We start from the raw sequence: 15,247 nt of genomic DNA, 5'->3' as shown, positions 1-15,247 counted from the left end.
CACTTACTTTACAGCCTCCCATAGAGCCTTGTAGTCGATGGCTTCGCCATTCTCTGACCTATCACGTGCTTTATTCTCGTCTGTTGTGGAGTTTGCGTTGGTGTTGGCGTTGGTGGTGCTGCTCAAACGTGAACGTGATGCGCCGCGTTCACCGCCACTCTAAAAAGCGAGAAATAGAGGTAAAACATTAATTTAATACAATAACAAAATCGAACGTAAATCTATGACATAATATCGAAATAAGGAACATAATAAATAATTTAAACAATAATGGCAACAACAACATAGTACGTATGTTTAACTATATTTTTATGAAAGTATACACGAACATACTTCGTAACCTTCACTTTTCTCCGACGATGCGCTAACAGAACGCTGCGCAGCGCTACGTGAACGGGAGCGATTACGCGATTTACGCTCCTGCTCACGCAACGAGTTGCTACGTCCCACCAAAGCGGCCATAGCTGCAGCGCTGCTGCTGCTCACAGCCGCCGCGACTGATGTGGGCGCCGAACTGCCGCCGTACGAATTCAAATTACCGTTCGAATTAGAGATTGTCTTGGTCTTGAGCAGGGACGGAGTTGAGCGCGTGCTACTCGGCGTGCTTCTGTACGACGAACTGCCAGTAGAAGTGCCTTTGAAGGAATTCGACTTGCCAGCGTTGCTGCCCAGGCTAAACGAGGCGGTAGTCACGCCATTGTCATAGCTGGTGTAGGGGCTCATGTAGCGATCGCTGGCGCTGCCGGTGCTGCTGTAGGGATTCGAACTGTAACGCGATTCATAGCCGCTGCTGCCACCCCCATTGGCTGTGGATGGTGAGGAGTTGTATAAATAAGATTTCTTATTATTGTTATTACTAATACTACTATTGCTAGTACTATTATTGGCGTCGGTGCATGAGGCAGTGCTATTATGAGATCTCGACATGCTACTACTGGTGGAGGGTGTGCAATAGCTGCATTTGCACCTATGACGGCTACCGGTAGGCGATAGCGAAGCATGTCGAGAGGTTCTTTGCACTGCAAGCTTTGACGTTGGCGTTGAATGATGATGATGTGAAATGGAGATGATGCAGGAAGAGGAGGTACTTTTCGGATTGGCGGATTTTGCATATTGCTGCGGTGATTGCTGCGCCTGCTGATGATGATTGTGATTATGGTGATTATGATGATGATGATTATGATTGTCAACGCTAGCGCTGACTTTTCTTGGCGTATAATGAGTGATGTCTTTTTTCAAAGCTATTGCGCTGGAAATAGCATGGTGGGTACTTGAGGTGCCAGTAGCTTTAGTTGGATAAGCGGAAGTAGCGGATGTGCATGTGTACTCATAACGGCCAATTACAATGACGCCACCACCAGCATTTTTACCGTTCGAATAATACGAGTTGCTGCTAGCACCCGCTGTTGCACGACTTCCGGCTGTGCTGTAGAGATTATCACGCGAACCATAAATATTCGCATACGGACTCTGGTAGTAGGAAGACGATGATGCGCCGGAACCATTCTGATAATAACCCGTGCTTAAAGGACGTGAAGTGGAGCTGCCGTAACCATTTGTGTGATTGCTATTGTAATTGCTGCCGTTATAATTGTAGCCACTGCCACCACCGATACCCGAAGACGAGGTGGCACGCGAACTGGAGAGTGAGCGACGACGCGACGCGCCGGCTAGCGGCTGAGCGGTGCGGGAACGCGAACGAAAGGACATTGCAGCAGCAGCGGTACTTCGAATAAGACCACTGTGTGAAGCTTTTGCTGTTGATAACTCTCGAGCTGCTTAGTTAAAATTTGAAATTTCGGTGTTTTTCGGAATATAAGGAAAATTTAATATTTTTTTTTTTGTTACATAAGAGTTTGGCATGAGTTCACTGAACCAAATTGCGTACGCAGCGTCTTTAGCTTGCGTTCAGCTATAAAAAATTACAATAAATTTTAGTGAAAGGCGTCAAATTAAGCACTTTGTGTACAAAAATGCATCGCGCATACAATACAACGCAACCATATCGAAATAAATGAGGCGTTTAAGAGCGTGAGTTTCGGAAATTTTTGCATTTGTTTATGCAAAATTTTAATAATGCCACTCAAAAATTCAATTAGGCGCAACCACAATGTTGCCGTGCATTGAAAAACGTAAATAAAAAAAATTAGCAAAATTAAAACAAAAACAAATGGGAAGAGGAAGAGGAAGAGCATGAGAAATTACAAATTTATTGGATGGGAAGAATATATAAATAAAAAAAAAATTATGAATACAAAAAAAAAATCAAAAAACACATACAAAAACACAATCTAACAATGATAATATAAAAAAACATAAAAATAAACAATAAATAAATAGAAATTATGTAGAAGGGAGAAAAAAATACTAAAACATAATCAATAAATCGCCTTAAAAAAAAAAAAGTAAAATCAAATATATATACATATACAATACAAAAAAAAAATAATAATTTACTAAGCATTCGACGACTGTTTAAACAGCCAACCAGAAATACATGTCCAAAGAGCCATGAAAATTTGACGTCAGAAAAAAAGATTATCCATCACAAGTTGTGCAAATGGTATGAGCAGAAAACTTAAATCGCACATTCGCTTAATTTGCGTTGCGCTGCCGATGTTCAATTGTACATCATCGACGCTCACACATACACACAACTGCCTTTTCAAATTAGCGTTTTTGACCAGGAAACACGAAGATAAAGTAATACAAAGCAACACATGTTTAAGCGAAATTGTTTTCTTTGAAATAACAAAAGCAGATAAAGTAAAGACTTTTGCCATATTCCATAAACCACAACGCGCCGACTGCTGAATCACCCACGCGGTATTAAGTAAATGGAAAGAAAAACTAAAAATACACACACAGATGTATTGCGAAGGAATTGGGGGAAAACTTGCCAGCGTAATGCAATGCCTGCAGGAAAAGTTTGAGAAGGTTAATCGAAAATTCTTAGTTTTTTTTTTTACAAATTTCTTAGTTCTTTCGAATTTTCTACAATTTTAGTGTGAAATAAAATTGGCCCATTCGATCATTCAAAAAGAATTCACCTATTATTGAAGTACATTGAATTTTGTAACTATACATTATTTTTATTGATTTATACAATAAAGTCTTCAAAACATAAAAAATTAAAATATTAAAAAAAAAAAAAACGTTTTTTCTCACATGTAAATTAATATAACCCCTTAAACCACTTATACTTGTAGGTTAAGCTATTTATTTAAAACATAAAACTGATAGAAAAATCTATTTTATTTCGGCAAGAGGAAAAATATCAGTGAATAACGGAAACATTAACTAATGCGACTTTCCCTAATATGGTAAGAATTATAAAATCTCTACTGATTTCTGGTGTATTTTTAAAGCTACTTAGGAGCCATATTCATTCTAAAAACACCAGATATAGAGAAATATATTCAACTGTCGCTCTTATATAAACCAGAAGTCCTCAAACTTAAGAATAGTAATAACATTATTGGAATTTTTGAAAAACGAAATCATGGAGGACTTGCCTTTCTTACACTTAGACCTTAAGAGAATGCTACCTGGAGAGAAATTTAGTAAAAATGAAGAGATAATCATCAAGACTGACATAAATTTTTAAGCAAACGACTGATCTTTGTAAAAAAAAGCAATAACAAAATGGAATTTCGTAAAACCAAAAATGTTTTTATAAAAGGATAGCCATAAAAACTCGATATTATGTTGAACATTTTTTGAACGCTTTGTGTCTTTGAATCCTCTAGCGGTGCAAGATAAAACACATTTTTTAAAATAACGTTAAAAAATGTCTGTTTATATTAATTAAAAAATGTTTGTTATGATTACAAATTCGATTGATTTTGCTAAGAAAAAACGCAAAAAATATATATATTTCACAAGCTACTTGTTTGACATTTATTTTTTTATTATTACTTTTTAACATCATTGTTTTTATTTTTTTTTTTCTAAGTTTATTGTTATTAGTCCCTTATTAGCGCCATTAGCCTATTTAAATCACTAATTGTTCAATTCGAAGAGCGCCTAAAAATTTGTTTATTTTATAGTTTTTTTTTAATGTTTTGATTACTCTTTATTGCTTTGTATCTTAAAATCACATAAAATTAAGACGAGGAGCATAAAATTCTTTGTGCAGCCTAAATACAAATTTTTTATCATTGTATTTGGATTTGATGTTCACTATCCGTTACGAAATTACATTTTCTTTTATTTTTTAAATAAATTTTTTGGAAAACACCTGCGCCCAAATGTTAAAGCGCTTTCGTAACAGTAAAATATATGAATGTGCTTCGTTAGATGAACAATACAAGTTGTCAGCTGTTAATCCTTCCCGGTGTTTAAAAATAATATATAACGTCACACTTTCATACGAATCGTGTCAGCTGCAAGCAAGAATAATATGCAAAAAATAACAACAAAAAGACCGAATTTTATCAATGCGCTAGAAAAACGCCGGTGAGAAACGAACAAAGAAAGCAAGTTGAGTGAAAAAAATTCGCACTTTACTTATACAATTATTCTACTTTAATTAAACGCCACGCAAATTGTGCGGCGTGCAACTGTTGAAAGTCAACTAAAATTTGATGCTTTGGATGACATCATTTTGCGGCAAGCAAAGATGTTGTACGGAAAAATTCGACAAGCAATAAAATTACAAATACAAAGTAAACTAAAAGTAGTAAGTGTTTTCTATTTGTTGGACGCTTGTTCACCGCCACCAAAGTTCGCTTTAAGCGCGAAGTTGTCAGTGCTTTGCAAAAAAATGTACAAAAATGGTAGGAAAATTATAGCAGTTAGTAGATGCACGACTCTAGAGTCACCTCGAGAGCACCAACACTAAATATGGTATTTAAAAATCGAACAAAAACAATAACAAGCTAACATACACCGCAAGGGAAGTCAGTAGTAACACACTTTGGCGCAATATAAATTTTTCAAATGTCATGACTGTGACACGCTGACATCAGTGGTGACTAGAATTACACGCATAAAATAATGGAAAACTAAGAAAAATACTGAAAACAAAGAAAAAACAATTAAAACAATAATCTAAATGAAAATTAATTAAAATAATAAAAAAATTATAATAAATTAAAATAATAATAAAAACTTTAAAAAAAATTTAAAAACAAAACAAAAATTTATTTAAAAAACAACATAAAAAAATAATATTAATAAAAAAACATAAATAAATTTAAAAAGGCACAAAAATTAATAAAAAATAATCGATAAAAAAAAATAAATAAATAATAAAAAAAAAATCAATAAAAAAAAATTAAAATTAAAAACTAAAAAAAAAAATGTTAGTTAAAAATAAAATAAAAAAGATACAAAAAAAAATTAAAATAAAAGCAGAAAACATATGAAACTAGAAAAAAAAATTTTAATTGAAAAATAGAAAGGATAAACAATTACTTAAAACAAAAATGTAATAACAATAAAGATATAAAAAAAAATATTATAGAATAAAATAATTATAATAAAATAAAATATGAAATTACAAAATAAAAAATATCATAAGTAAATAAAATTAAGGAAAGGAATAATACATAAAAAAAAAATTAAATTAAATAAATAAAGTCAGCAATAATTGAAATAAGGTTAAATTATAACATATTTATAGTATAAAACCAAAACAAATATATGGAAAATTAATAAAACACTTCAACTGAGACACGCAACGAAATTCAATCCGAAAATGTTGCATCCACACTAGTAATGATTGACAGCTGCATTGTGTTGTGCGCGTTATCAAAATACAATTTTTGTATGACTACTTTTGTGGTAAACTGTCGATAACCGCAAAAATATTTCGATTAAAGTCAATAAAGATCGGTTACACGGTATAAGATTTCTAAAAAATGATGTTTTTACAACGAATCCAAAAGCTGCAAGCGGTTGATATAGTTTAACTTAATTTTTTTTCAATTTTCAATATATTGAAAAATTTCAAAAATTTTCTTTTTGTACGTTAAAATTTGTATTATTATTATTTATTTTCTTTCGACTTGTGCACGACTAAACGTCTAAAATGAAACTAAATTCATAAAAACATAACGTAGCATTTTATTTTAAACTAAATGTTAACGTGATATTTTCCAATACTTTTTCAATAGCAGAGTCGAAACGAGAAAATACTTGCTCAGAGAGCAAGCAAGCACCCACTACGTGAAGGAAAATGAGCAACACCACGTATATGTACATATGGGTGTATGAATGTTTGTCTGACTGTTTTATGCAGCGGAAAAGCGAATGAGCAGAGAAATGTAATCGTGAGCTTGTTTAAACTGATCGTGAGAATTTTTTACGTAAGCCATAACGTAAGAGCGCAAAATATAAGCCAACAACATTTTGGGGGGTTGGATGGTGTGTCTGTGTGTGTGTTTATGTGCCTCGTATGGGGGGCAAGTAAGCTAAAAATGCCGCAAATGCGGAAAATTCAGGTACAAATCGGAACGCGTGCGGCACATTGACCGTAAAAGAAAGTGTTTTCATTACTTCACTTTGTTCTTGTTGCATTTCAAACACACACACATTTAGAATGGCACAAAGATTTGGCTAAATAGTGAAATTTATTTATGGATTTTCAAATGATTTGGAAGGTAAGTAAACGTAGTAAACAAGTATCTTTGCTTAGAGAAGATAGATTTTTATTTGTTTAGCTTGCTTTGCTAAAAGCATAGTGAATTTATCTTTCTATTTTTAAAATGCAAAATCAATAAACTGTATTTCTGTAAAAATTTTATCGAACAAAGATTCGGAAGACTCTTGAACAAGTCTCACTATACGAGAATCGCTAAATACTTATGCATAGAAATTTAAAATTTCTTTCACATAATCATTTTTTAGTTTTATACACTTAACCCAGCGATGCTCTAATTTACGAGTATTTACACCAATATGAAAAATACTACTTTTAAGGCCTCCGCTGCAGCGATAATCCGTTTAATTGACTGAAATGTCTCTCCGGCGAGTGACTTTTTCAAATTTAGGAAACAAAACCACTGGCCAAATCCGAAAAACACGGCTGGCCGTAGTGGCAGGGTAGGTGTGAGCCGGTGCGTTGTCATCGTGGAGAAGCACTATGTTTTTTCAAAAAAAAAAGAAAACACTACGCATAAGATTCGGCAGAAATTTTGACAGTAGCAATCATCGAGAACTATCGTATAGAGTAAATTTCACATACGATAGTGGCGTCATTAGGTGGTGAGTGCCTCGCCCTCGTATAAAGAATTTTTAGTTAAATTTTATGGAAAAATAAAATAAGCTCAATATTGCATCGAATTTTTAAGGTTAAAATATAGATGATCTAAAAACGAGGAAAAGCCTTCAATAAACACACATACACTTATATACTGACGACTTCATACAAAAATAGCTGCACATGTGCACAGTAAAAAAATAAATTGCCGACGTCAAAACAATTGACAATCGTTTTTCACCTGATTTTTCTCGCACACAAAATGTATTTTTAATTATAATTCGGTCAGGTGTGGGGCGATGGCGACTTTAAGAGGTTCGTACATTTTCAGCAACATTTTTGACGACAGCACTTTCAGCCGGGAAGCGTGCGATGAGCGTTATTGGCATTGGACATTTTAATTGATCTAATTTTTTAATTATAAGGTGTCTACGTTAAACTTGAATGGGGAAAGATGTTAAAATGTATAAAATAGAATTTAAAAAAATAGTAAAATATTACTAAAAAAATAATATAAAAAATAATTTTAAAAAATATTGAAAAATATTATAAAAATTAGAGAAAATATGTATGTACATATATAATAACGGCATATAATATTTTACCCTCGGATAGCATATTTAACAAATAAACTTTTAAAGAAGGAAATAAAAACGTAAAGAGCTTCCGATGCTACCAATATATCTATTTATAGTGTCTAAGTGATTTAGGAGCGTTTCTTGGCCAACAGACTAACATATTAACAACACTCTAATATGTATTTGATGAGTGCTCGTTCGTATAGCTCAGTCGTATGTCAACATACACACACATATGCAAAAACTACACTTGACAGCGATCGCCGCACTACTCCACTGCGCATGAAAACGCGCGCCCAACTTCATGCCTAGAATGAAGTGTTTGTGTGTTGCTTCACATGGGCACAACAACAAGTTACATACATTTTAAACGCTTGCTATTTATAAATACGCAAGAAATGTGTTTTGGGGATTTAATGATGTCTTTCAAAAAATGGTCAAAAGTTCAATGAACGGCACATTTTATATGTCAACTAAGAGCAGTGTGAAAATAGTAAATCCATATACATATGTTTTTTAGAAGGCTGCAGGCGCAACATTTTAAAGCAAGTTTATATTCCTTTTGTGTTCTATGATTGTTGTAAAATCAAAGTGGGTGGTAAAAAACGAAGTTATTTTTAAAGTAATTTAGAATAAATGGCAGATTAAAGCAAAATGTAGCATACAAACAGGCGCTGAGATTTAAAATATACAATAAGTTTATATTCGACAGTTAAACTCCGTGAGAAAATTCTTAGAAATAAAACATATGTTTTTTTCAATTAATTTTTGAACTCCTTATTTTAAAGATATTAAAAATTTTATGTATGAGATCAAATTTCTATAGTATCATATAAGACTACAATTGTATCAAGATTCTTGAAAAATCTGGAAATGACATACGAGAGAATGGAATGTATATAGGATTGGTTCCAAACTGTTATCAATGTAGCATTTAAGTATGAATATCTCATTCAAACTTTGTGTAACGGTGTTGTCAAATAGGACATATCCTATTAAATTAAAAAAAAAAAACTAAAGGTTTGAGTGCAGTAATACCTGAATACACAGAGGTCTGAAAACTTCATTTCATTACTATGAGATGGGTACCACTGGAATTGAATTTATTGATCAGTTACACCTAACATTCAAACAGCAATTGTCGGAAATTTCGAAAAAAATTAGTTCGTGACAATTAGGGTTGATGAACCGAATCCAAAGCATGGAATGAGGCAGTGCAGGTCTCAAAAAGCTATGTCGTCCATATTTTGAAAAGCAACTGGAATAATTTACAGCTACTATCTGGAAATAGTATCAATAGTTATTATTATATAGTCATTGGATTCATCAAGACAATATTCAGTGTAACAAATTAATGAAAAGGTACGCAAACTTGTGTTTTTCTTGCTCTCAAACCTCAAAAAAATTTTAGAAGGAAATTTTGCGAAATTTAAGAGTTTATCGAAACATGACTCGTACCAGCCGTCCTCTGTTAATAACGATAACCTCGAAAAAGTTATAAAAACAGTGCTCCAAAATCGTGACGTTGACATCAGAGAGATGGCAGAAGATCTCAACATATCTTCTGGATCGACTCAACACACTTTGGTTAATGTTTTGGGTAGGAAGCATGTCAAGTCTTTTGCAAAAACGACGTCGAGTATTGATCGCAAAAGAGTTGCTTGACAACATAGTAGAAGACCCCACATTCATCAAAGGTATCAGAACTGGTGACGAGACTGTCCAACAATCTAATGAATGACGCTATAAAAATGATCGGAAAGAGAAAAAAGAAATATTAGCTGAGGGCAATGAAGGCCATCCGAGCCGAGGCGTATAACAAGTGTATGGAAGATTGGATTAAGCGTTGCCAGGCTTATATTGGCTCAGGAGCCCATTTTGTAGGCGATAAAAAAAATATTTTTATAAAAATAAATGGAAATGTAGTTTTTCTTTTTTGCCAGTTCGGGTTAAATTTAATCAGATGGTATTAGCCGTTATACACGCAATTCAGTTTTTAAACCGCTGGAGGTGAAGCTTCCGGGTTTGCAAAAGAACACCATATAACATACGGTTTGTTGCCTACATTTCGGCGCCTCTGCATTACAATTTAAAGCACAAAATAGAAGGTCAAATAGCTGTAAGTGCTTATAAATATTTTTTTTTTATATGGGTAAATATCTTTCAAAGATTTCGGAGTATAAATGATTGCTCTTATATTCTACGTTTACGACTTTCTTATATGTTTACTATAAAAGTTTACTATAAAAGTCAATAGCGACATATTTATAGCATTTACGTTGAGAGATTTGTGTACGAGTTTACTACATATGTATGTATACAAATATACAACTACATAGCGTTAATAGGTATTTATGAAGGCATGAAATAAACCGCAGTTATGCACATATAGTATAGGACTATAGAAATGTGCTGCAAAACAAATGTACAACAGATGTGCAAATCGCTTAGCAATTTCCATTAATAGCTTTAGTTAGTACGGCAGATGAATCAGTTGTGCCTATAGACACACACACAAACACATACGAACTACAAAACTTGCATTTGACATCGTCAATCATAGGTTGCCCGTTAGACGGACAATTGCCATTGTTTGGCGAGATGTGAATTATGTTAAGCTGGCGAATACTGAATGTTGACTAATGCAGAGCAGAATATAATTACAACAAAAAAGGCAACCGAAATAGTAGAAATCACACATTTAGCAGCGATTAGAGGACATTTGCAGTGATTAACAATCGCTAAATGCTTATTTATGCATGTTTTTAGGATATTTGTATGTTTTAAGAAATGTGTTTGTTGTTATTGTTGCTTGCATTAGCTTTTACAAGCAAAATGATAATAATTTAAATCAACCGACAGTGCTTTTAAAAGCAACAGCAACAACAACGACAATCTGCAGAACGCTTTAAATAATTGCCGACAATTGTGCGCTCTAATACCGTTGACCTCAACCCTGAGGTGTACCGTTTGAATTTAATTGGTTTTTGCTAATGTTTTATTAAGCAATCGGCTTAGATATAAATTCAATGTCAATAAAAGCGAATATTACACTTGAAATTGTGCATAATTTGACAAGTGAATGTGTCATCGGCGGCAGACAGCGCGGCGCGACGTTTTAACGCCGTTGCACATACATATAATATCTACACGAATGCACATGCTCAATATGAAAAATCATAAAATTACGATGATATGAAGAAAAAAAAAATTGTAAAAAAAATATAAAAAAAAATTATAAAAAAATATATAAAAAAAAAATTAAATAAATATATAAAAAAAAAATTAAATAAATATATGAAAAAAATATTTTAAAATCTATAAAAAAAAAAAATTGACAAAAATAACCCGCGAGATGTTCTGATTTTGACACCTTTAAGAAAAAATAGTGGTGAGCCCATGCGTGTGTGCCCAGCGTCTAAGTAGGCCACATTAATGTATTTGCACGCATGTATATATGTGTATGTTGTGGCGCTGTAAATAATACATGCAAATTACCGTAAAAATATACATCTCACATTAACTAAGCCAAAACTGTGTGCAGCAAGTGGGTCATTGCAGCCACAAACGGCAGGTAATTAATGCTAAACAGCTGCGCTGACTGAGACGGCCGATTGACGGACAGACAACAGACAATAAACGTGCTGCACCACAGTGACTGACCACTAGACAGCGCCGCCGAGTAACCTTGTCCTGGCTGGGATTTGGTTAAAGCGCAAAAAAGTTTACGGGAAAAATTTTACGGAAAAAATTGGAACTGCCGTTGTGCACATACAGTGTAGAGGAGACTTATTAGGAGCGGTTCAAATTACTTCGCTAACGAAGAGGTAAAATGTTTAGCTAAAATAATTGTAATGTGTTGATGTTTTTGTTATTGTAACGGTATAAAAAAGTTGCCAAGTTTAGGGGAAAACTGCCAAATTGTGATAGTGGCCGCTATATACCCATTTACGCACCAGTTACATAAGCGTGTTGATTTCTTGGTTTTCTCAGTTAAAAAATGAAATCGTTTCCCCAAAGGAACGATATTAGTATGAAACAGGAAAGAATGTTAACTTCGTTTGCACCGAACTTAATTTTAATCGTTCAGTTGGTAAAGCAGTTATATGCTATAGTGGTCTCATATCGGCGGTTCCGACATTGGAGCAATTTCTTGTAGAGAAATGAACGTGTTCAAAATTTCAGATCGAAATCTTGAAGACTGACTAGTTGACGTATATGGCATGGCTGATCATTTATAGGTATATGTATAGATTTTATTGTGTCTCCGACGTTTCCTTCTAGTTGTTGCAAGCTTCGTGGAAAACTTAATAAATCCTGCTCCGGGTATAATGAATTACATTTTGCAGAATTAAATGGCACCAGGCGACCAAAATTCAGGACTGCAAATTTTTTACTTAAACAATTTTGGATTTTTAATTTCAATTTTGAAATTACGGTATCTGAGATTAAAATTTTTCAATTCGATATTTATAATTTTGAATTTTTCTAATCGATATTAGGCATTTGAAATTTAAAAATTATATTTCATTAAAATTTTGAAAATTACAAAAAAAAAATTTTTTTTGAGTGTTTTATATTTTTAAGGGTTATTTGCAACCCTGCTAAAGTTTAAAAAATTGTTTCTGATTACTCCGCCGCCACTGTAGTTGTAAGTGCTTTTAAACAGCAACCTACGCAAATGTAGCCACAAATGCAAATTGCAGCAATCGAAGGTGTGACGCCATTGCGACGTAATTAGCTAAGGAAAATACTTTTTTTCTTTACTTTAGTTAAATAAATTTCACTTTTAATGTTTACCGCAGGTCGGAATGTGTATATATTGTCCGAAATTCGTGTGTTATGGATATACATATGTACTCGTATAAACACATTAAAATCAAGCATTTAAGGCAATCAAAAGATACATTCCATAAATTCGATTTTTTATGGTAGTAATAGACCCAAGTGCTGACTTAATTTCCGTGTAGATATTAATGTATAAATATACATTCGTATGGACCCTGGTATAACTGCGCGTTGCTGCTTACTGCTCTATAGTTTAGCGTTCAGAAATGACAATTACACATGAATTTAAATTTCTTAAGTATAAAATGTAATCACTACAACATCATAATAATAAACAAATATTGGAAGATATATGTTCACCATAAATAAAGTGTCACTTTATAAGCAGAAAATATATTAAACATTTTCAAAGTTTGTTTTTCTTATTTTTAAAAATATTTCATACTAAAATTATCTTGTATACTGTTGTTGCCATTGTTGTAAATATTATTTATTATTGTAATGAACACCACATCATCAATTAGGAATATTTATGAGCATACTACTCACAAATATATACAATTATTTAGAGAAAAGTGCATTTTCTAAGTACTCACCTCCTTCTCCTTTTCTTTCTCTTCCGCATCGTTCGCTGAATCTTGCCGCTCTGGATCTAGCTCCTGTAAATACAAGCAAGAAAATAGAAAAATAAAATATTAAAAATTTCGAATTGTAAATTTCCGTATTTAAAATGCATAAAATTCATAAATTACAGCAATTAATCAAAGTCTAAATTGTGTGTACGTAAATACAACAGACGCCTAACGAATTGAAATGCCCAATAAATTATAAAATACAAACAATTAGACATTTAGCCAACACTTGCTATTGTAAATTGTAATTGCGTTTTAAAATTTCATCTTTGGAATACTTACATTTTGCATATTTGAAAATCGAGACAAAGGTTAATTTTGGAATTTAAAAATTTATCTCTTCTAAGTGCTTTGTATGTCTGATTTATAATCAATACTTCGAAGAAATATATATTATGATTTAAAATAAGAACCAATATGCAAAATAACGGATTACAAGTGTAGAATTTTCTAAAGTAATAACTGTCAAATCAGCTGTCGGAGTAAAAATATGCGCTTGACGTTTATGCTTACTATACATTGCATAGACTGACCCTGGAAAACAGTTAAAAAATTGAAAAATAAAGGCATATTTCTTGCGTAATCGGAATGCGAAGAATCCTAAAACATTTTCCGCCTTCGTTTCGTCCAGAAAAAGTTTCTTACTAATGTGGGTTACATAACCCCGCTATTACACTAGTTTACAGCCATTTGGCGACTGTGATGTTAGAGGCTGTTTCTTGCTAATTTTGGGTTGCTAAAACCGGTAATGTCAAGAATGTGATGGAAAATTTATGAACTCAAATTCGTAATCAAGACACCTCAAATACCCCCACATACCTCTTAGCACATTAATAGCAAATTTTTCCCTCAGATGTGTTGAATAGTGTTATTAGACAACTTTTCAACCGAAGACGAAGCTAATGCTATAATACGAGTATATGATAGAGACTTGACTTGAGGCAGATGGCCGATTTGACTCTTTCTATTATTTTTTCTGCAGGTACGTTAGATTGAAGTTGAGGAAGGCGACCTGTGGTATATTATCCCCTTTATGTGAGAGTGCATAAAGTCAAGGGTCTATGCTGATAAAACAACTACGAATGACCAGTTGGAATTCACGTTTATGTCAACCGAACTGAACTGAGTCGGATTTATTTCTGGCGAAGGACTGTCGCTTCGTCAAATGAATTTGTATCAGTCTCAACAAAAACATGCTATGCTTGAGAGTGGTGAATTTCATATGACGCACTCTCGCGGACTTGAAAATATGATATAAAAACTAAATACCTTTAATTTTCGAACTAATAAAACTGAAATCTTGAAAATTTTTTTTTTGTTATTTTTTTTTTTTGTTTTTATAATATTTTTTATATTGATTATAAAAACCACTGCACATATTCACGTCCACGTTGCATGAGCTTCGAAAAAAAAATCGAACGCGACTGTTATCGAAAATACTGATATTAAGTAATTGATATCGCCTAGAATATTTTCGGAAAAGTATTTTTAAAGAATTACATCACCAATTACCGTTAACTACTTTAAAAATTAAATAGTTACTTACATCCATATCGATATGCACAACGCCGGTGGATCTTCGTTTTGGTTTTCTTCTTCGTTGTATAGCCGATTGAGCAGCCAAATTGCGATTATCATTTTCTTTGTCATTATCTAAACAAAAATGGAATAGTTGAAAGAGGGAAACAAGAAAAAAAAACAATGACAAAACAGCATTACCTTTATCGTCATTAGTTTTAGACGTCGAAATAGCCGTAGCGGCTGTGACATTAGCTGTTGTTGTGAATGCAGTAGACGTTGTCGTGGTAGGGGTTGTGGCGCTGCTTCCACCGGTGAGTCGTCGGCCGAAAATGCTAACACCCTCGTTGTGAGTATCATTGCTAAGTAATGTGGTGGATGTGGTGGCATTGACTGGTGCGGACACAGGTCGTCCAATTGAATTCAACGATTGATTCGACGAGTTTACTGTAAGCAAATGAAAATTTCATTGTGTATTTTTAAAAATGCTGATATATTTAAAAGCTTTGTCTATATGTATCATTTAT

At 33.2% G+C, this 15,247-nt stretch overlaps 1 protein-coding gene across 20 annotated transcripts in view; it reads right to left on the bottom strand.

Moving 5' to 3' along the window:
- Positions 1–15,247, bottom strand: part of Mbs (Myosin binding subunit) — a 68,482-nt gene that overhangs the window by 14,728 nt on the left and 38,507 nt on the right. For 13 of the 20 annotated variants that reach the window (XM_036364210.2, XM_036364212.2, XM_036364217.2 and 10 more), the window contains 4 exons: positions 14,922–15,167; positions 14,749–14,855; positions 13,167–13,229; positions 8–159 (listed from right to left, as the gene is read on the bottom strand). In XM_036364210.2, coding sequence (XP_036220103.2) covers positions 8–159; positions 13,167–13,229; positions 14,749–14,855; positions 14,922–15,167 — 568 coding nt within the window. The other 7 variants (XM_036364244.2, XM_036364249.2, XM_036364243.2 and 4 more) reach the window with 6 other exon arrangements.

This window comes from Bactrocera oleae, chromosome 6, assembly GCF_042242935.1.
Source record: "Bactrocera oleae isolate idBacOlea1 chromosome 6, idBacOlea1, whole genome shotgun sequence".
NCBI lineage: Eukaryota > Metazoa > Arthropoda > Insecta > Diptera > Tephritidae > Bactrocera > Bactrocera oleae.
Note: the sequence above shows the minus strand (reverse complement) of the source record. Positions and strands in the feature narration are given on the sequence as shown.